This window comes from Melospiza georgiana, chromosome 2 (assembly GCF_028018845.1).
Source record: "Melospiza georgiana isolate bMelGeo1 chromosome 2, bMelGeo1.pri, whole genome shotgun sequence".
In the NCBI taxonomy this organism is placed as follows: domain Eukaryota; kingdom Metazoa; phylum Chordata; class Aves; order Passeriformes; family Passerellidae; genus Melospiza; species Melospiza georgiana.
This window is the reverse complement of record NC_080431.1, coordinates 118,123,548-118,146,239: the sequence shown is the minus strand read 5'-3', so window position 1 is coordinate 118,146,239 and position 22,692 is coordinate 118,123,548. Positions and strand designations below refer to the sequence as shown.

The following is a 22,692-nucleotide window of genomic DNA, read 5'->3' as shown; positions in this document are numbered from 1 at the left end:
CCACAGGCAGCCTGTCAGAAAGCTTTGGGTGTTTTTAAAACGAAATGATTCATCAGAGTGGATTTCTGGTGATGCTTCAGAAATGGATTTGGTTGGGATTGCTGGCAGCACACTCAGGGAATGGTTTATTCCTGAAACCTCTGGATTTGCCTGCTGCTGATGGAAATCCATGGAGTAAAACAGCCAGGGTTGTGTTGGAGTAACTCCACCTTTCCCCTTTACCTTTCCTGTTCCAATGCTGATTTAATAAATCCCATCAGAGCAGAACAGCTCCACCCCACTGTGTGAACTCCCTGCAGAGCTCCCCCACGAGTTTCCAGCCATCTCCAGCCTCGGCTGGGCTCCTGTCCCCGTTCACCCTGAGCCTGTCCGTCTGTCCGCAGTGCATCCGGACATGGCTCAGGCAGCACTCCAGCTGCCCCATCTGCCGCGTGCACGCCCTGCTGCCCGAGGACTTCCCCGAGCTGCCCGCCTGGAACAAGCCCAGCTGAGCCTCCTCTGCTCCCTCCTGCACCATCCCAGCTGGGAAGGGGCTGCAGCAGTGCTGGGGGACAGGACACAACCCTGGCTTCACTCGGGGGTTTCACTCCAAGATCCAGGATTTCTCCTGGTTCCTGCCTGGCAGCGCACAGCATTGCTGCATTTTTGGCTAAGGGACACTGAAAGTACCAAATCCTTTTAGCAGTGCATCATTCCCTCAGATTTATTCCAGTATCAAACAAGTAGGTGACCCAAAGGATGGACCAAAAGAATTGGAACTCAAAACATTCCCTCTGGCATAGTCTAGAATTCAAGCCTGGGTTTGGTCTTTGCAGCTCCTCTCTCTGCACAAAGCCACAGCTGAGAACTCAAATTGTTTAAAGAATGACTTTTAGTCACATTCTGAAGTAAGAATTTTAAATTCTTCATTTGGATCAGTTTTTAAATCTCAAAAGAAGGTTGAAATTTGAATTTCGCTCCTTTTTGTTTAAAAAAGGAGGGAAATTTCCCTCCTGGTCTGTTTAAATGGGAAGGATTTTTTAACTTTTTTTTTTAAAGGATTTTTAAGTGACAGTTCCTTTGTACTTTGTGCAGGAATGGTCACCAGTAGCAGGAGGGGCAGAATTCCAACAGCTCAGGGAATTTTCTCCCACTATTTTATGAGTCTGAAGTGGCCAGAGAACTTTTAACACAGACAAATTTGTCCCTAACAGCCAAAGGTGAGGACCAGAGCCTGAGAATCTTGAAATTAAACCCAATATTCTGAATCCAGGGAGCACCACATGGATTAGGAGCCCTTGGCTAATTCCAGGGATCACTTGTTCCCCACACTGCTTGACTCCTCCAGCTGAAGTTGTTAACTCCTCTCTCATTTATCAGTGTTTTACTTACCACTTTAATAAAAAATAAAATTGCTTCTGCAGCCAAACACGTTGTTTCTGTGTAGTATTTCTGCTCACTCTGTGTTAGGGCTGAGTAACTGCTCTGCTGTAGAAAAAAGGACTAAAAATTCCAGCACTGGAATCCTGTTCAGCTTCCTGTATTTCTGGGGGGCTGCAGCTCTTGCCCAAATTCTCCTGGTCTCAGGGCAAAGTGCTGAGTTTCAGTAAATACCATTTTCAGTAAACACCATTTTCAGTAAACACCATTTCCTTCCCCGTTCCCAGACATTGAAATGAATGAAGTGAAAAAAATTTCATTTTTTTCTCCCTGAAACGTCAGGGCCCAATCTGGAATTACCTTCTCCTGCTGGACAAACTAAAGGAAATGATTTTTCTCAGTTTTCTCAAATCTGCATTTTTAGGTGCTGATCTTTACACTTCCAATTTCCATAATACAGCCTGAGCCTGCCTCTGCCCCACATGGAAAATTATTGGAAAATCCACAAGTTGTGGCTGTTCCACGAAAACAACATCAAAATCCACAGCCTGTTTGTGTTGGCAAGGGTATTTCTTGCTGAATTAATCTTCCTTTAAGCTGCACAGTCACAAACACATTAATGAATTTCTCCAACACCAAAATTTCCTTGGTGTGATTTGAAATCACTCATTTCCCACCCACCTTGGGCCAGATCCCACAGCACCACCTGCCAGAGCTGTAGCACCATTTTTTAGACCTTCAAAGACCTCACTGCTCATTCTGTCACAATTCCCACACCCTCCCAGTATGGCTGGAATGGGATTTATGAGTTTTAAGGGGGCTTTAAAGGACTTTAGAACAAATATTACAAAATTAAGCCAAGAGAGGAACTTGCTCCATAATTCTACAAGCTGTAGAAAGCTACAGAATGATTCCTTCAGGATTTTCCTGAAAAAAAAATGGGAAAAACATGTTTGTTGAAGGCAGCAGGATTGGGAAATGCAGAGAGGCAAAGTCTTGGTCAGGTTAACAGGGAAGTGGAAGCACAAGAAAGGAGTGAGGTGGCTCCAGCTGGAGTCAGGCATGGACAGAGTTCCACTTTCCCTCAGAAGAATTCCCAGGAAATCCTCCCTGCTGCTCCTGTGGCCGTTCACATCCTGCAGAGCTTCAGGGGGAAGTTCTCTGTGATGAGGTGGTCGTCGTGCAGGAGCACCACGATGTTCACTTCAAACTCTGGGAGGGGGAAAGAGAGAGAATTCATGGGAAACTGAGTAATATCAGCAATCCTGCTTCAACTGCACAGGAAACTGAAATCCCAGCAGCAATCCTGCTTCAACTCCACAGGAAACTGAATCCCAGCAGCAATCCTGCTTGAATTCCAAAGGAAAGCTGAATCCTAGGAACAATCCTGCTTCAATTCCACAAGAAGCTTAATCTTAGGAACACATCTACCTCAATTCCACAGGAAACAAATCCTAGCAGCAATCCTGCTTGAATTCCACAGGAAAGGTGAATCCTAGGAACAATCCTGCTTCAATTCCACAGGAAACTGAAATCCTAGCAGCAATCCTGCTTGAACTCCACAGGAAACTGAATCCTGGGAACAATCCTGCTTCAATTCCACAGGAAACTGAATCCCAGCAGCAATCCTGCTTGAACTCCACAGGAAACTGAATCCTGGGAACAATCCTGCTTCAGTTCCATAGAAAAGTTCAATTCCACAAGAAGCTGAACCTTAGGAACAATCCGGCCTCAATTCTACCCAAAACTGAATGCTAGCAGCAATCCTGCTTCAACCCCACAGGAAGCTGAATTCCTGCTTGAACTCCACAGGAAAGCTGAGTCCTAGGAACAATCCTGCTTCAACTCCACAGGAAAGCTGAATCTTAGGAACACACCTACCTCAATTCCACAGGAAACTGAAATGCTAGCAGCAATCCTGCTTGAATTCCACAGGAAAGGTGAATCCTAGGAACAATCCTGCTTCAATTCCACAGGAAACTGAATCCCAGCAGCAATCCTGCTTGAATTCCACAGGAAAGGTGAATCCTAGGAACAATCCTCCTTCAATTCCACAGGAAAGCTCAATCCTAGCAGCAATCCTGCTTGAACTCCACATGAAAAGGAATCCTAAGAACAATCCTGCTTCAATTCCACAGAAAACTGAATTCTAGCAGCAATCCTGCTTCAATTCCACAGGAAAGCTCAATCCTAGGAACAATCCTACTTGAACTCCATAGAAAAGCTGAATCCTAGCAGCAATTCTGCTTTAATTCCACAGGAAGGGTGAATCCTGGGAACAATCCTGCTTCAGTTCCAAAGGAAAGCTCAATCCTACCAGCAGGATGGGTCAGGAGCTCCTGAAACATTCCATCAGAACCTCACCCAGGCATCCCAGCCCTTGGACCACTCCTAGAAAATCCTGCTTTGTTGTAATCTTTGGGATTCCTTTGAATTGTTTTATCGCTGATAAATTATGGCAAACATTCCTCTGGAAAAGAGGATTCAGGTATCAAAGAATAAAATGTTTTGGGGAAGACACCTCCACCAAGATGGTGTTTAAAGCATGGAATGGGAGAATTCCAGGACAGACCCGTTGCCTGATTCCAGCATGTAACAGCTTGGGAAATGAAATACTGGAATACAACAGGCCTGCAAACTGGGGAGCAAAAATTCCAGAAAAAAATCTGTTCTTTGTGTCCTTCAAAGCCAAAAATCAGTATCAGATCAACAATCAATCCTAAATAGAGACAAAGAGCCAGGCAGAGTTAATAAGTGAAGAGAAGCAGAAATCTAAATAAATTTAAATTCTCATTGTAAATAGTTAGTGAAGAGCTTAAAATGGCAAAAAAATATTATTATTATTTTGGGGGAAACCACTGCACACAGATTCCGTGCCAACAGATTCCAGCAGGATGGAGGCAAGAAATACAAACCAGCCCAGTGGATTCTTGCAGTACTTATTTGAACAAGTGAGGAAAATCCTGGTTTTGTTGATAAAAATACTGATTTTGTTAATAAAAATACTGATTTTGACAACAATCAGCAGGGAGGAGCACGTGGTGTAGGTAAGAGAATCACACCCTCACCAACCTTGCTGCTTGCAGGGCTTTCAGTAAGAGAGAAGGAAACAAAAAGGAGAATAAATGGAAAGGGAGGTTCTCACTGGTGAGGAAAGGAGGGAGCTTTATTCTTGGACTATTCAAGTGTTTAAACACATGACCTGTGTTCCACTGCTCCTCCTGGAATTTTGTTAGGAGCGGCTGCACAGCAGTTTGTGTTGGAAATGCAGCAGCACTCAGGCTCAGGGATGTCCTGGGCTCCTCCTGCAGCTCTGCTGGATTTATCCCTCACTGCCCATGGAAAGGAATGAATGTGTGCACTGCTGTCCCAGGAAAACTCCCCACTCACCCACTTTGAAGTTGGTGGTCTCCAGGGTGGGGCAGGTGAAGAGCCTGGGGAACACCATGTGGATGGGGATGGGGAGGCCCCTGCAGACGTCGCCGTCGGCGATCTGGATGTTCTGGATCTCCGTGGCATCCCTGGCATAGCCCTCAGCACACCCTGGACGAGGGAAATGGGAGAGCTGAGAGAGGGCAGCAGCCAAAATTCACAGTGGAGAGATGCTGGAACCCTGGATACTGAGGATGTTAGGCACTGACCCCCAGAGAACACTGCACTGACCTGAGGCCCTGGAGAAGCTTCCAAAATTCAGTAATAAAATGAGATTAAAGGTGTGGAGTTTGAACAGAAGTGTGTGATATCACAGGGTGGGAAACTCAGAGCTGAAGGGTTTAGAATACAGGAACAGATAGAAAACAAGAGGGAGGGTTTAGGGTGGAGGCTGCTCCATCCCTTCTGAATACACCATCACCTGTGTCAGACTCTGAGGAGTCAGTCACGAGTTTTTCATGATCATTCTTGTTAAACCTTCTGTCTGTATCCTTTCTCTTTCTTTAATATAGTTTTAGTATATTTCTTTAATATAGTTTTAGTATAGTATATTTCTTTAGTTTAGTTTTAGTATATATATATAATATATATATTAGTATATATTACATATTTAGTATAAATATATAATATATATATTTAGTATAAATATATATAGTATATATATTTAGTATATAATATAATATAATAGAATGTAATAGAATGCAATATAATATAATATAATATAATATAATACAATATAATATAATATGATATAATATAACGTAATATAATATAACGTAATGTAATGTAATATAATGTAAAATATAATATAATGTAAAATATAATATAATATAATATAATATAATATAATATAATATAATATAATATAATATAATATAATATAATATAATATAACGTAATGTAATATAATGTAATGTAATATAACGTAATGTATAATATAATATAATATAATATAATGTAATGTAATGTAATGTAATGTAATGTAATAGAATGTAATAGAATGTAATGTAATGTAATGTAATGTAATGTAATGTAATATAATGTAAAATATAATATAATATAATATAATATAATATAATATAATATAATATAATATAATATAATATAATATAATATAATATAATATAATATAATATAATATAATATAATGTAATGTAATGTAATGTAATAGAATGTAATAGAATGTAATATAACGTAATGTAATGTAATATAATGTAATATATAATATAATATAATATAACGTAATATAACGTAATATAACGTAATATGATATAATAGGACATAATAGGACGTAATATAATATAATAATAAATCAGTCTTCTGAGAACATGGAGTCAGACTCTCATCTCCTTCCTCATCCTGGGGACCCTCACAAACACCACCATTTTATTTTTACTTTCTTCCCCAGTACAGACCTACTATTCCCGCTCCCACATCTTCACCCGAGAGCCCCCAAGTTTCCAATTTACACCAATTGGGCAGGCCAGTGTCACACTTCCCGCGCTCACCGCACGTCTCCACGCGCACCAGCTGCAGCTCGATGCTCCTGACGGCCGCCTCGGCGCTCTCCACCTGCAGCTCCCCCGTCAGCGGCTGCGTGATCACACAGTTGGTGGAGTTCAGGTGCCCTCTGATCAGGAACTTGGGCAGGGAGGCTCTCTGAAGTGGTTGGTGGAGGAAAGAGAAAAAGGTGGTAAAATAAAGAGCAGATTAAGGAAAAAATAAATCTTAAAACAAGTAGGAAATTAGCCAGTGGTTTCGAAGTTGAGAATTCAAAAGTTCAGGAGTTCCTGAGGGAGCTTGAATTGATTTCTGTCACTCTGTATCAGGATTTCTCCTACAATATTCTCTCCTGACGTGTGTCCTTCCTGCTGCTCCACCCACCCATGGATGGGCCTTTCCTGGGAAGAGCTGACAGAACTTGGCTGTCAGAATTCATCCAGGAGCTGGGGATGGAGTGGGGACACCTCCCACTGTCCCAGGTGCTCCCAGCCCAGTGTCCAACCTTGGGCACTGCCAGGGATCCAGGGATGGAATTCCATCCCAGCCCCTCCCAGGGAACAATTCCTCATTCCCAATATCCCACCCAAGCCTGCCCTCCTTGAGGCTTCCCAAAGCCAAAGCAGGCTGTAAAAGAAGGCACAAACAAGGCTCAAAATCCACATTTTTAAAGGCTCTTGGCTGTCCATGTATAGAATGTTTTCCTTTGTTCCACTCCCATCCATCTTTCACTCAGAAAAGGAATAAAAATATTTAACCACTCCTGAGCAAAATTCCACCTTCAATTGGTTACCACAGTGCAAGAGATTAGGCAGAATCACTTGATTGCTTATAAAAGTGAAAAAGAAAATAGAAAAACTAAACAAGATTATCTGCCTAACAATCTACAAGGCAGAATTTAATCACTCCTCTGGTCTCACTCAGAAACACACAAACTTCACATTTAAAATAAAATAAGAAGAAAATCCTTTTACCTCTTTGACATTTTGCAGAGTTTCAGGAGTAATGGTGAAGTCCACAGGGCTGGGCAGCAGCTTCCCTTTCTGTGACTGCAGGGAGGGGAAGGGTTAAACTGAAATCTGATCCCCAAAACAGAGAGAGAACATTAAAAACCACAGCAGCTGGCTGCCCTAAACCCCCTGGCAAAGCAGGAATACCCTCCTCATCTGGAGCAGAGAGGGGAAAAAGCTCAATTTCCCATTTCTTTAAGTACAAATAAATCCATTGCACATGTCCCTTGGAATGTTTCCTTTCATTATTAAATTTGGGGAGGGGAGATTCTAAATGAAGTTGTGTCCATTGCTTCAAGTCTGCTTTAGAAATCCTTGTTCTCCAGCAGCAAGGGGCTGATCTGGAACTCTGAGTGAGGATCTGCCCTCACTGCTCAAGAATTCAAACTAGGGCTGCTGCCCAGCTGCAAGATGGAGGAGATTAGCAAAAGATTGGCTGCATTTTCCCAAAATGACAAATTCTGGCACAGAACAGGCTGGAGGGAAATGGAACACTGAGCACTGACAGTGAGAATTGTCCCCATGAATTCACCCTGACTGGGAGAGCCATGATTTACTGACTGGTGAGCTCAGAAGTGCTGTGGTGGGAACGAGAAACAAACCCAGAACACTGCAGGGGATGGGATTTGTCACTGCTCTGACAAGTGAGGCTCACTTAGAAATGTAATAATGGACCAACAAAATGCAGCATCAGATATTGCAGAAAACACCGAAATCTTCCCAACAGGAAACCTGCTTGCAACACCAAACTACATCTTTTAAAAAGTTACTTCAGAACTAAAATAACATTTCCACCACAAGTCTGAGTAACACAAAGGATTTTGGTATTTACTGTCCTGTTAAGGGTTCAAAGGAATGATAAAAGCAGGGTGTTCCAGCAAGTCAGAGATGAAAAAAGGAACATTTCATCAGTCTGGACAGCACAGCTCAATTTAACCAACCCCAAATCCAACACAGGAACTTCTGCAAGAACCAGCAAAGCATCTTCTGGGCATCCAACCTCCTGCCAGGAGGACTAGGATTAGAAACAAGAATTAGAAATTCTAGAATTAGAAATTACTGTCAAGTTTTCCCTTGTTTCCCTTGCAGGGCACTGCAATGAGCTCTCAGGGAGGTGCTGGAGTCCCTGGGACAGTTCAGGACCTGGATGTGGGACAGGGTTTGGGGTGGGGATGGGACTCGGTCAGCCTGAAGGTCTCTTCCCCATCTTTCCATGATTTCCACCTGGATGAGAACTCCTGAAGAACAGAAATCAGGATTTTCACCCAAAGAACAGAAATCAGGATTTTCACCTGGGGAACAGAAATCAGGATTTTCACCTGAACAGAAATCAGGATTTTCATCAGAAGAAGAGAAATCAGGGATTTTCACCTGGAGAACAGAAATCAGGATTTTCACCTGAACAGAAATCAGGGATTTTCACCTGAGGAACAGAAATCAGGATCTGTCACCTGAGGAACAGAAATCAGGATTTTCACCCAAAGAACAGAAATTGGGGATTTTCACCTGAGGAACAGAAATCAGGATTTTCAACTGGAGAACAGAAATCAGGGATTTTCACCTGAACAGAAATCAGGATTTTCACCTGAGGAACAGAAATCAGGATTTTCAACTGGAGAACAGAAATCAGGGATTTTCACCTGAACAGAAATCAGGATTTTCACCTGAGGAACAGAAATCAGGATTTTCACCCAAAGAACAGAAATTGGGGATTTTCACCTGAGGAACAGAAATCAGGGATTTTCACCTGGAGAACAGAAATCAGGGATTTTCACCTGAGGAACAGAAATCAGAGATTTTCAACTGAGGAACAGAAATCAGAGATTTTCACCTGAGGAACAGAAATGAGGGATTTTCACCTGGAGAACAGAAATCAAGATTTTCACCAGAAGAACAGAAATCAGGATTTTCACCCGGAGAACAGAAATCAGGATTTTCACCCAAAGAACAGAAATCAGGATTTTCACCTGAGGAACAGAAATCAGGATTTTCACATGAACAGAAATCAGGGATTTTCACCTGGAGAACAGAAATCAGGATTTTCACCCAAAGAACAGAAATCAGGGATTTTCACCCAAATAACAGAAATCAGGGATATTCAGCCTAAAAACAGAAATCAGAATTTTCACCCAAATAACAGAAATCAGGGATATTCAGCCTAAAAACAGAAATCAGGATTTTCACCAGAAGAACAGAAATTGGGGATTTTCACCTGGAGAACAGAAATCAGGATTTTCACCTGGAGAACAGAAATCAGGATTTTCACCTGAGGAACAGAAATCAGGATTTTCACATGAACAGAAATCAGGATTTTCACCTGAGGAACAGAAATCAGGGATTTTCACCTGGAGAACAGAAATCAGGATTTTCACCTGGAAAACAGAAATCAGGATTTTCACCTGAAGAACAGAAATTGGGGATTTTCACCTGAGGAACAGAAATCAGGATTTTCACCTGAAGAACAGAAATCAGGATTTTCACCTGAAGAACAGAAATTGGGGATTTTCACCTGAGGAACAGAAATCAGGATTTTCACCTGAGGAACAGAAATCAGGATTTTCACATGAACAGAAATCAGGATTTGTCACCTGGAGAACAGAAATCAGGGATTTGCACCTGAGGAACAGAAATGAGGGATTTTCACCTGGAGAACAGAAATCAGGGATTTTCACCTGAGGAACAGAAATCAGGATTTTCACCTGGAGAACAGAAATCAGGGATTTTCACCTGAGGAACAGAAATCAGGATTTTCACCTGGAGAACAGAAATCAGGGATTTTCACCTGAGGAACAGAAATCAGGATTTTCACCCAAAGAACAGAAATCAGGATTTTCACCTGAGGAACAGAAATCAGGATTTTCACCTGAGGAACAGAAATCAGGATTTTCAGCACCCAACTCCCATTTGCAGCACTGGGGGAGCCTGGAAGCTTTTCCTCAGAACTGCTGGGATAATTCAAAGCAGTGCCTGGAAAAATGACATCAGATTTATGTGACCACCCCATTGTCCCAGAACTCCAAGGATGAACAAGAGAATAAACTCAGGGCACTGTAAAACATCTGAAAATCCAACTCCTCTTTGTTCTTTGAGAGAGGGATGGGGTTTTCTCATCAGAAGCAACAGCTCTGTGGGGTGGATTTGTTTTGGGGCACATTTCCTTTACTCCTATATTTTGGACACAGGGTGGGATTTTGGGGTGTCCTGTGCAGGGCCAGGAGTTGGGTTTGATGATTTTTGGGGTTTTTTCCAACTCAGGATATTCTGAATCTACACCTCTGTAATCCCTCGTGTCACCATCACAATTTCCATGGGTTTATTTGGGGTTTTTTTCCCCCTGAAAGTGAAGTGGGGAGAATAAAAATCAATTAAAAAAATTAATTAATTGCAAAATGAACAGAAAGCACACTCACCAGGGAGTGGACAATGAACTCACAGGTCTTGGTCAGGTCCTTTGCCAGCAGGGAACGCCTCATGTCACAGCGCAGGGTGTACTGGGGAAGGGAGGGGAAAAGGGAAAGAAAGGGGGAAAAAGGGGGAAAAAAAAGGGAAAATGGGGAAAAAAGGGGAAAAGGGGAAAAAAGGGGAAAAAAAGGGGGAAAAAGGGGGAAAAAAGGGGGAAAAGGGGAAAAAGGGGGGAAAATGGGGGGAAAAGGGGGAAAATGGGGAATCAGGGGGAAAGGGGGGAAAAGGGGGAAAAGGGGGAAAAAGGGGAAAGAGGAGGAAAAGGGGCAAAAGGGAAAAAAAGGGGAAAAAAGGGGAAAAGGGGGACAAAGGGGGGAAAAGGGAAAAAAGGGGAAAAAAGGGGAAACGGGGGAAAAAGGGGAGAAAAGAGGAAAAGGGGGGGGAAGGGGGAAAAGGGGGAAAAGAGGGGGAAAAGGGGGAAAAAGGGGGGGGGGAAGGGGGGAAAATGGGAAAAAGGGGGGGAAAAAGGGGGGAAAAGGTGGAAAGAGGGGGGAAAAGGGGAAAAGGGGGAAAAGGGGGGAAAAGGGGGGGGAAGGGGGAAAAAGGGGAGAAAAGGGGGGGAAAGGGGAAAAAGGGGGAAAAAGGGAGAAAAGGGGGAAAGAGGGCAAAAGGGAAAAAAGGGGAAAAAAGGGGAAAAGGGGAAAAAGGGGAAAAAAGAGGAAAAAGGGGAAAAGGGGGGGAAAGGGGAAAAGGGGGACAAAGGGGAAAAAAGAGGAAAAAGGGGAAAAGGGGGGGGAAAGGGGAAAAGGGGGAAAGGGGAAAAAAAGGGGAAAAAAGGGGAAAAGGGGGAAAAAGGGGAAAAGGGGGAAAGAGGGGAAAAGGGTCAAAAGGGAAAAAAAGGGGAAAAAGGGGGGAAAAGGTGGAAAGAGGGGGAAAAGGGGAAAAGGGGGAAAAGGGGGGGAAAAGGGGTAAAGAGGGGGAAAGGGGACAAAGGGAAAAAGGGGAAAAACGGGGGAGGAAAGGGGAAGGAAAAAAGGGGAAAAAAGAGCTTTAATTCAGATTTCCTCTCTCCTTCCCAACTTTCCATCCCCCTTCTGCCTCTGTGCAGTGTTGTTCCTCATATATCCATTTAAGGGTGATTTTTCACCCTGTTTTGGTTAAGGGATTATCAGTGTGATGTATTTTTGTCTTCAGCCCCTCTAACTTTGATTTTTTTATTGTGGGATTGAATTCCCAGTTGTTGGGATATTTCATGGGGAACTTCAGCCACACAGCTGAACTAAAATCGGGCAAGGGAGTGAATTTGTTTCCAATTTGCTCCCCTAAAATGGGAGCCATAAACCAGCAGGTGAAAAACAGTAAGAATTTGGTTATCTCAAAAATCCTACACTTCATCTCCATAAAAAAAAGCTTTTCAGTGTCCTTACAGGACAGGGAACTTGTTGGGTTTTTGTTTTGTTTGATTTTTAATTCCTCCCTCACACCAGAATTTGGGTTCCTCACTTGTGGTTCATGGCACAAGCACCCAGCAGTGTCTGATTAAAGGTTAAACTGAGACTGAACCCACAATTCATCCCTAAATCAAGAAAGAGAGGCTCAATTAAATTGCCCAGAGGTTTAGGAAGTGTCACAATTCCCTCCTCAGGAGAGCAGGACTCTCAAAGTTTGGCTGAAATTTAAATTATTAAATTGTAATGATATTTTATCCAAGAAAAGCTCCACAGAGGAGAGAAAGAATGATAAAATAAAGCAAATATTCCTCGTTAAAGTGCAGCTCAAACTGACTGATCACAGCAAGTTCTTTGGGATATGGGTAGCAGCTCAACCAGTGCTGCACCATTTCTGACATCCCCACCACAAACAACAGCTGTTGCATGAGGGAAGAAGCCAAAACTGAGCAAATAAATTGAAAGATTTAAAAAATATCCAAACACAGACAAAAAACAAGGGTTTTTTTTTTCCTTTTAGTTACTTCGGATAGGCTGCTGGGGGGTGATCTGGTTTATTAGGTTTTTTTTCATTCCAGTGACACCAAACTTCATTGTGTAACACAGAATTTACCTTCAAGAGATGGCTGGAGAAAGAGTTTCCCTCAAAAGTCACCCAAACAACCCAACCCACCTATGGCAAGGCAAGTTTGAGCCAAAACAGATCAAATTTCAGAACTGCATGTCCACAAGAGTGTGTCCAAGCAGGTATTCCATGCAGGTCTGGGCAGGGAATGTCACTCCTCCTCATCCCACACAATTCCTGATCTCTGTTGCTCTCAACACCACAGGAAATTCCACATTTATTGGGAATACAACCACACTGTGGTGCTGGTTTTCTTAAGGAAGGGAATGGAAAGAGTTTCCTACAACATCAGGATGGATCAAATTGAGGTTACAGATGTTCTGCTGAGGTGTTTCAGGTAAAACATTTTGTTTGTGCCATCATTCCTTAAGGATTTACTGCATTAATTGTGGAAGGTTCAGTCAGTGTGAAAGGAAGACACAACCAAACTTCATCCTCAATTTCCATGGATTAAATAATAATTAATTAAATTATTATTAAATTAATAATTTTCCATTGATCAAATTTAGGTTACAGATGTTCTACTGAAATTTTTCAGGTAAAACATTTTGTTTGTGCCATAATTCCTTGAAGATTTACTGCATGGAGGGTGGAAGGCTCATTGTGAAAAGAAAACACCAAACTTCATCCTCTGTTTCCATGGATTAAAAACTGCATTTTTCCATGGATCAAATTGAGGTTACAGATGTTCTGCTGAGCTATTTCAGGTAAAACATCTTGTTTGTGCCATAATTCCTTGAAGATTTACTGCATGGAGGGTGGAAGGCTCAGTGTGAAAAGAAAACACCACCAAACTTCATCCTCTATTTCCATGGATTTAAAACTCTATGTTTCCATGGATCAAATTCAGGTTACAGAAGTTCTGCTGAGCTATTTCAGGTAAAACATCTTGCTTGTGCCAGCATTCCTTTAAGATTTACTGCATAAAGGGTGGATGCTCAGTCAGTGTGAAAGGAAAACACCACCAAACTTCATCCTCAATTCCCATGGATTAAATAATAATTAATTAAATTATTATTAAATTAATAATTTTTCCATTGATCAAATTCAGGTTACAGATGTTCTGCTGAGGTGTTTCAGGTAAAACATTTTGTTTGTGCCATCATTCCTTAAGGATTTACTGCATTAATTGTGGAAGGTTCAGTCAGTGTGAAAAGAAAACACCAAACTTCATCCTCAATTCCTATGGATCAAATTCAGGTTACAGATGTCCTGCTGAAATATTTCAGATGAAACATCTTGTCTGTGCCTTAATTCCTAAAAGATTTACTACACAAAGGCTGGAAAGCTCAGTCAGTGTGAAAACATCACCAAAATTCATCCTCAATTTCCATGGATTAGGAGCTGCGTTTTTCCATGGATCAAATTCAGGTTACAGAAGTTCTGCTGAGGTGTTTCAGGTAAAACATTTTGTTTGTGCCACAATTCTTTAAAGATTTACTGCATAAAGGGTGGATGCTCAGTCAGAGTGAAAGGAAGACACAACCAAACTTCACCCTCAATTTCCATGGATTAAATAATAATTAATTAAATTATTATTAAATTAATAATTTTTCCATTGATCAAATTAAGGTTACAGATGTTCTGCTGAGCTATTTCTGGTAAAACATCTTCTTTGTGCCATAATTCCTTAAAGGATTTACTGCATAAAGGGTGGAAGGCTCATTGTGAAAAGAAAACACCAAACTTCATCCTCTGTTTCCATGGATTAAAAACTGCATTTTTCCATGGATCAAATTCAGGTTACAGATGTTCTACTGAAATATTTCAGGTAAAACATCTTGCTTGTGCCAGCATTCCTTTAAGATTTACTGTATAAAGGGTGGATGCTCAGTCAGTGTGAAAGGAAAACACCACCAAACTTCATCCTCAATTCCCATGGATTAAATAATAATTAATTAAATTATTGTTAAATTAATAATTTTTCCATTGATCAAATTCAGGTTACAGATGTTCTGCTGAAACTTTTCAGGTAAAACATTTTGTTTGTGCCATAATTCCTTTAAGATTTACTGCATGGAGGGTGGAAGGTTCAGTCAGTGTGAAAGGAAGACACAACCAAACTTCATCCTCAATTCCTATGGATTAAGAACTGCATTTTTCCATGGATCAAATTGAGGTTACAGATGTTCTGCTGAAATATTTCAGGTAAAACATTTTGTTTGTGCCATCATTCCTTAAGGATTTACTGCATAAAGGGTGGATGCTCAGTCAGTGTGAAAAAAATCCACCACCAAACTTCATCCTCAATTTCCATGGATTAAGAACTGCATTTTTCCATGGATCAAATTTAGGTTACAGATATTCTGCTGAAATTTTTCAGGTAAAACATTTTGTTTGTGCCACAATTCTTTAAAGATTTACTGCATAAAGGGTGGAAGGCTCAGTCAGAGTAAAAAAAAAACACCACCAAACTTCACCCTCAATTCCTATGGATTAGGAGCTGCATTTTTCCATGGATCAAATTTAGGTTACAGATGTTCTACTGAAATTTTTCAGGTAAAACATTTTGTTTGTGCCATAATTCCTTGAAGATTTACTGCATAAAGGGTGGAAGGCTCAGTGTGAAAAGAAACCACCAAACTTCCCCCTCAATTCCATGGATTCAGAGCTGCTCCAGAAGCCACTGTGCAGATGAATTTCCCCTTTTCTCTCCTCACCTGGATGTTGACAAAGACTCCGTGGTATGTCTCATACAGAACCTTGTTGCCCTTCATCTGCAGGGGGAATTCAAAGGGAATTTCTGTTTTGCCACTGGGGAGCTTCCCTGGTTTCACCATCTCAATGGTGCTGCTGATGATCTGAATGGGCTGCAGGGAGAAATGTCACAGAGGTTCAGGGTGAGACACAGAACCAACAACATCTGAACTGCTCCAGAATTCCTGCATTTCCACAATCCCTCTTCAGGACACAAAGTGCTGGGATATTTTTTCACAATGGATAGAAACATTAATATTTTGCTCAAAAAAAACAATTCCTGTTTTCAGGATGCATCACATTAATGACCAAAGAATTCCAGGGAGCTCACCAGGAGCAGCTCCAGCTTTGGGAAGTGGAGCTTCATTTCCCAAATGATGACTCTGAACAGGAGCAGGAATGACCAAGGCCACTGAGCATCCCCCCTGACCTCTGAAGTTGATTATTATTTAGGGAGTCTCTCACCACAAGGAGAGTTAACTGTGAGGGGCTGGCTTGGACGTTTCTTTCTTTCATTTCTTTTCTCTCTGCACTTTTGCCATTCCTGTCCCCAACTCTTGGGCTCCCAAAACCAGAAGTGGAGCTGTTGGTGAGCCCAGAGGAGGCCCCAGAACTGATCCCAGGGCTGGAGCCAGGCTGGGAGAGCTGGGGGTGCTCACCTGGAGAAGGGAAAACTCCAAAGCTGCAGGGAGAGCTCAGAGCCCTGCCAGGCCTGAAGGGGCTCCAGGAGAGCTGCAGAGGGACTGGGGACAGGGAATGGCTTCAAAGGAGGATTTGATGGGATCTTGGGAATTGGGAATTGTTCCCTGGCAGGGTGGGCAGAGCTGGGATGGAATTCCATGCCTGGATCCCTGGCAGTGCCCAAGGCCAGGCTGGAGCAGCCTGGGGCAGTGGGAGGTGTCCCTGCCATGGCAGGGGTGGCTCTGGGTGATTTTTAAGGTCCCTTCTGCCCCAAACCTTCTGTGATTCCCTGATTCAAGGCCATCCTCACTTAACCAAACCCTTCCCACCAGCCCAGAGCCCTCCCAGGAGCTCCACAGGTCCCACTCTCTCCTGAGCAATCCTGTCTCATGCCCAGGGACCCCTCCATGGCCTCCACAGACAGTGACTGATCTGGCACAGAAGTCCAGTTAAACCCAATCACTTCTCAAAAATAAAATAACATCACACAGTAATTGTTTTTCTATAAATCACAGACTCAGTGCATCATCCAGTAACCCTTTTTGCCTACCTGAAATAAAAATCTCCTACCAGTGCAAGCTAATTCCCCAGAATGTCCTCATTTGTCCCTCCCTGGGACATCCCAGAGTTTCTGGCCCCAGCCCTGAGCCCTGGGAGGTGACACCAGTGACCCCTGTGCTCCCCTGCAGCCTGAGCCATCCTGGCACTCTGATCCACACAGAGCTGAGCCTTCCCTGCTCTCCACCACTTCCCCACCACGAGCAGCTCTGACCCCTGAGAGCCTTGGGGGGAAGGTTCCACTTGAGCAAAGAGAATTTTTCTGTGCTCAAAACACCCAGCAGGGCAGCCTTACCTTGGCAGTGTTGCAGAAGGCCTCAAACACCCCCACGTTTTTGGCACTGAGCTGCAGATTCACCGAGCCCTCCATGGTCAAGGAGATCCCCTGGTGCTGCACTGTGTCCTTGCTGGTTATCACCACCACCCCAGAGAGGATTTCCTAAGAGGAAAGAGGAAAATTTTTGTTTAAATCCATTTTTTTTCACAGCTGTTATCTAAACAGCCTGGAACTGATCTCCAAACTCCAAAAAACTCCTGTGCCCAAAGCATGGTGCAACCTTGTCAGGACAGACAAACAAAAACATTTTGTCCTTCCTGATGAAGGGATTTAGGATGAGACAGAGAAACAACAACATCTCAACTCTATCAGAATTCCTGGATTTCCAGAATCCCAAGCTCAGGATCAGAATCCCAAGCTCAGGATCAGAATCCCAAGCTCTGCACTTTTGATTTTTCCTTATAAACACAATTCTCCTCTCGGCTGAAGTATCAACCTGAGCTTCAAATTCTTCCCCCAATTTCAAGGTTTTTCTGTCCAGGAAGATGACAAACCTTTATTTTGGGTCAAGTTGTGTTTGTGTTGGAATAAACAAAAGTTGTGTTTGTGTTGGAATAAACAAAAGTTGTGTTTGTGTTGGAATAAGCTGCCAGGAGGAATTGCTGTATGAAAATTGGGATGCTCAGCACAGGAGAGGGAAGAAAAGGCACAGCTGGAAAAGGGATGGCCAAGCTGAGGGTGAGATTCACCTCCAGAGTGGAGCAGAAGAGATTTAAAACATAAAAAATGAACACACAGAAACAGTTTTAAAGTGAATCTGAATGAAAGGCAGGAGCTGGGTGACTCCAGGGATGTTGTCACTCATCCCATGAAGGATGTGCTGCCCACAAAAATCCCTTTGCACAAAAATGCTGCATCCTCAAAGTGGTTTATCCTTCCCTTCTCCCACACTGCAGAACCTGCTTCCATCCTGAAATATTCCCAGCTGGGAAGGGCTGAGAACTGGAGAATTCCCTGAGCTCCTCCCCTGCTCCTTCCCCAAGCCATGGGACAACCCCAACTGCTCCCTCTGCACCCAACCTCTCCAAACCAGGATCTCTCCTGCACAATGGGAATTTTGGCACATTTCTGTCTTCCCTGGTGGCACAGGATGGTGAAAATGGGTCAGGGGGGTTGAGGCAGCAGGCAAACATCCCCATCCAAGCAAGGGTGACATCCTGAGAGCCTGGGAAGAGGAAGTGCAGCAAGGGGGGAATGCTGGAGCAGGGGCACAAAGGGACAGCGAAGAAAAGCTGACCTCAATTCTGCACTGCTCTGCTAAGGGGCCTTAATTAGCACAAGCAATTAGGTTATTGCTTCAAAAACGAGCCCAGCTCAGCTCTGAGAAGCAAGGACAGCCTGAAGATGTGAACTGCTCTAACAAAGGAGATGTTTCCTGTCACACAGCAACAATTGCAGAGCTGCTGCCTGCACGTGGGAAGGGGGCAGGGAGGGGAAGGATGACTGGAAGTTAAATATCAAATTTGCTTTCAGTATTTCTTCAGATATGCAAAAAAAAAAATGCTCAAAATTCTGATTTCCCAGCTGCAGAGCTGCCCCAGCCAGGGAGGAGCTGGAGCTGCTGCAGAGCCCAGAGGAGGCTCCAGGATGGGCAGAGGGATGGAGCAGCTCTGCTGGCAGGAAAGGCTGGCACAGCTGGCATTGTTCACCTGCACAGGAGAAGCTTTGGGCTGAGCTCAGGGTGGCCTTGCAGGGCCTGGAGGAGCCCCAGGAAAGCTGGAGAGAGACAATTGCCAGGGGATGCAGGGACAGCACACAGGGAATGGCTGCCAGTGCCACAGGGCAGGGCTGGGTGGGATCCTGGCAATGAGGAATTGTTCCCTGGCAGGGTGGGCAGGGCTGGGATGGAATTCCACCCCTGCATCCCTGGCAGTGCCCAAGGCCAGGCTGGACACTGGGCTGGGAGGGGACAGTGGGAGGTGTCCCTGCCTGGGTGATTCTCAGGTCCCTTCCATGCCTAATTAAGGTTTGCATCTCCTTCCTCTCCCTCGGAGATTCCTACTAAAAATCCCTGGTGTATCCCTGGTGCAGAGCTCTCCCACTGTTGTGTTTTCATCCCAGGCCCAGTTCATGAACTAAAATTAAACCTTTCCACATGGAGTTAAAGTGGAAGGTAAAAACAAAACTGACAGACTGATTGACCAGAAATATCCCAATTTCAGCTTAAAACAGAGAAAACATTCCTTTCCATACAAAAAAAAATCAATTTAAAAGTGATATAAAGCAAGGCAAGCTCAGTCAAATTAAAAATGGACACAGCACTGAGAAACTGAAATAGATAAATGAATAAAATGCTAATAATTTATAGTTTTATAATGCACAGAAAGATGTGAAAGTGAGACACAGACAGTATTTACCCCTCTGGAGCCATTCCCAAAGGGAATAATTCAGCTCTGCCAAAGCCACTCTCTGGATAATCTGACAATTGCAGGACAGATGCTGCACACCCTTCCTTTCACCTCCAGTTTTCCAGGATTAAAATCATTCAATAAATGGAATTTCGGTGGATGGAAAGGATTTTTATGATTCAAGTGCAAGAAAAAAGAGAGACCTGAACGTTGCTGCTGAGCAGCTCGGGATTTGTAGGTTAAAACCGATAAAAATTAAAAATATTCCGTCCCTTTCAAGCGCCATCGGGCTCTGCAGAGCGGGTCAGGATCTCCCCGTGATTGCCGGGAATGGGGAAGGACAAAAAGCAGCGCTCGGTCCCAAAGGCAACGCCGGAATCCCGGGGAGACACCGGGTGTTAAATCCCGGGAAAGCGCCGGGAGCGGGAGCGGGACAGCGCCGGGGGAAGGGCTGGGAGCGGGGACAGCTGCAGGGAATGCGGGGGGAAAGGACACACGGACAGGGACACACGGACAGCTCCGGGACACACGGACGGGGACACACGGACGGGGACACACGGACGGGGACACACGGACGGGGACACACGGACGGGGACACACGGACAGCTCCAGGACACACGGTCAGCTCCAGGACACACGGACACACGGACGGGGACACACGGACGGGGACACACGGACGGGGACACGGAAATGCTCAGGGACACACGCCGGGAAAGTTCCGGGACTCGCAGGGAGAAAGCTGCGGGACACACGGACACCGGGAAAGCTCCGACACACAGGGACACACGGACAGGGACACACGGACAGGGACACACGGACAGGGACACACGGACAGGGACACACGGACAGGGACACACGGACAGGGACAAGGGAAAGCTCCGGGACACAGGGACACACGGACAGGGAAAGCTCCGAGACGCGCACGGAGAAAGCTGCGGGACACACGGACACAGGGACACGGGGAAAGCTCCAGGATACGGGGAGAGCTCCGGGACACACGGACACGGGGGAAGCGCCGGGACACACGGCCAGACGGCGACACCGCGGCAGCACCGACAGCAGAGGGCGATCGGCCCCGCCCGCCGAGGGGTCCCCGCTGCAGGGCCGAGCCCCGAGCCCAACCGGGACCCCAAAGTGTCCCCGACAGAGCCCGAGGGGTCCCCAGAACAGCCGGGCTGGGGATGGCAGTCACCTGGAACAGGGGACAGGAACGCGTGCAGGGGCTCTGGAATGTCCCAGGAGGAGCCCCCAGAGCCCCTCTGGGCTCTGCTCAGGGCTGGGCACTGCCCAGGGCAGAAGTTGTGCCTCCTGTGAGGGGAATTGCTGGGCTCAGGCCCTGCCCGTGGCTCTGGGGCCATTGCTGGGCCTGGAGCAGAGCCTGGGCCTGCTCTGAGCTCTGCACACAGGGACAGACACAGGGACAGGCAGGGACAGACACAGGGATGGACACAGGGACAGACACAGGGACAGACACAGGGACAGGCACAGGGACAGCCAGGGACAGACACAGGGACAGACACAGGGACAGACAGAGGGACAGACAGGGACAGACACAGGGACAGACAGAGGGACAGGCAGGGACAGACACAGGGACAGACACAGGGACAGCCAGGGCTGAGGCCCCTCTCTCTCCCTGAGTCTCCTTTTCTCCAGGCTGAGCACCCCCAGCTCCCTCAGGGCTTCCTCACAGGGTTTGTGTTCCCAGCCCCTCTCCAGCCTCGTTGTCCCCTCTGGATGTGCTCAGTGTCCCAAGGCCCTTCCCAAACTGAGGGGCCAGAGCTGGGCACAGCACTCCAGGTGTGCCCTCAGCAGTGCAGGGGCAGAATGAGCTCCCTGCTCCTGGGACAGCCAGGGACAGACACAGGGACAGCCAGGGACAGACACAGGGACAGGCAGGGACAGACACAGGGACAGACACAGGGACAGACACAGGGACAGACACAGGGCCAGGCAGGCCCAGGCAGGGCTCAGCCCCTCTCTCTCTCTGGGGCTCCTCTCCAGGCTGAGCAGCCCCAGCTCCCTCAGCCTTTCCTGGGCACGGAGCTGCTCCAGGCCCTTGCTCAGCTCCAGGAGCTCCTGGCCCTGCTGTGCTGAGGAGCCAGAGCTGGGCACAGCAGCCAGAGGTGCCCCCAGGGCTGGGCACAGGGGCAGGGTCAGCCCTCACCTGCTGGCAGTGCCCATCCTGATGCACCCCAGGACAGCGCTGCCCTCCCCGGCCGCTGTCCCCGCTGTCCCTATCGCGACACACGCACCCCATCCCGATAGACTTTCCCGGCGCGTTTCACCCTCACGTCCAGCGTCGTCCCCATCGCTCCGTCACGTGACCGCCGCCTCACGTGACCCGCGGACGGGGGGGGGGTGCGCGGGAGCCCCGCCCCCTCCACATCCGGGTCCTCGCCGCCGTCACTTCCCAGCCGTTGACGCCGCTTCCCGCGCGGCCGCGCCCACTGCCCCCCGGTTGTCATAGCAACGCGCGGGCGGGGTGAGTGACGCAACGCGGTCACCCGCAGGAAACTACGGTTTCCGGCGTGCTTTGCGCGCGGGCAGCGTCCGCTACGGGCCGGAGCGCCGCGTGGGCTGATGGGAGTTGTAGGCGCGGCGCCACCGCCTCCCGCGGCCCGCGATTGTCGCCTGTCGCGACTGTGGGGTGGTGACAATAGGAGCCCGGGAAAGGCCTCACTGTCCTGAAATGTTTCCCTCTGAGTGCACTGCACAGCCGCAAGCACCCATATAAACAGGGAGCGAACTTGTCCCCGTTCTAATTCCACCGGGATTCATCGCTTTGCGTTCCCAAGCACGCTCCGGCCGCGGTGCCCAGAGCTCCCCCAGCCTGAATTCCGATAAATTCAGGAAGGCAGAGCCTTGCAAAGCACGCAGAAAGGAATTCCCCCTTGAAAACCCGGAGCGGGGAAATGCTCGGTGTGGGAATGCCTGAGGGCTGAGGGAGATGCGGCCATCGCTTCCAGGCGTGGCCTCAGCCGGAATTCCCGGGATTTCAGCGGAACCAGGACTCGTCCATCGCTGGAACTGCGCGTCCTGAAGGAAATCTCTACAGCAGGAGTCCAGTTCTGAATGTTAATGCTTTCCTAAGGCATTACGTTCATTCTTCACACAGTATTCACTAAATTAGGTTTTATTCAGATTTACATGGTTAAAATAAAAATAACCTTGTCAGTGGTGGGAGTTCCTGGAGGATGGTTCTGTCCTCAGCCCTCAGTACCCAAACCCATCCATGTCCCTTCCTCTGCTGTGCTTGTGGAAAACTTGGCAAAAAACACTGCAAGCTCCTGTTTTC

The 22,692-nt window shown here is 46.0% G+C and overlaps 2 protein-coding genes across 3 annotated transcripts in view; one reads left to right on the top strand and one right to left on the bottom strand.

Moving 5' to 3' along the window:
- TTC3 (tetratricopeptide repeat domain 3) overlaps positions 1-1,408 on the top strand; it is an 87,431-nt gene extending 86,023 nt beyond the window's left edge. The window contains exon 47 of the mRNA XM_058044983.1: positions 384-1,408. Coding sequence (XP_057900966.1) covers positions 384-491 — 108 coding nt within the window. The 3' untranslated portion in view covers positions 492-1,408. The remainder of the gene's footprint in view (positions 1-383) is intronic.
- Positions 1,086-21,727, bottom strand: VPS26C (VPS26 endosomal protein sorting factor C). 2 transcript variants are annotated; one of them, XM_058044980.1, is made up of 8 exons: positions 21,650-21,727; positions 17,008-17,151; positions 15,437-15,586; positions 10,712-10,792; positions 7,266-7,340; positions 6,300-6,450; positions 4,750-4,902; positions 1,086-2,571 (listed from the first exon to the last, which is right to left on the bottom strand). In XM_058044980.1, exons 1-8 carry the CDS (start codon positions 21,704-21,706, stop codon positions 2,489-2,491), a joined length of 894 nt encoding a protein of 297 aa, XP_057900963.1. In that variant the 5' UTR covers positions 21,707-21,727; the 3' UTR covers positions 1,086-2,488. The 2 variants fall into 2 exon arrangements, with proteins under 2 accessions (XP_057900963.1, XP_057900964.1); XM_058044981.1 differs by having other exon boundaries at positions 6,319-6,450.
- Between the last annotated feature and the right edge of the window lie 965 nt (positions 21,728-22,692).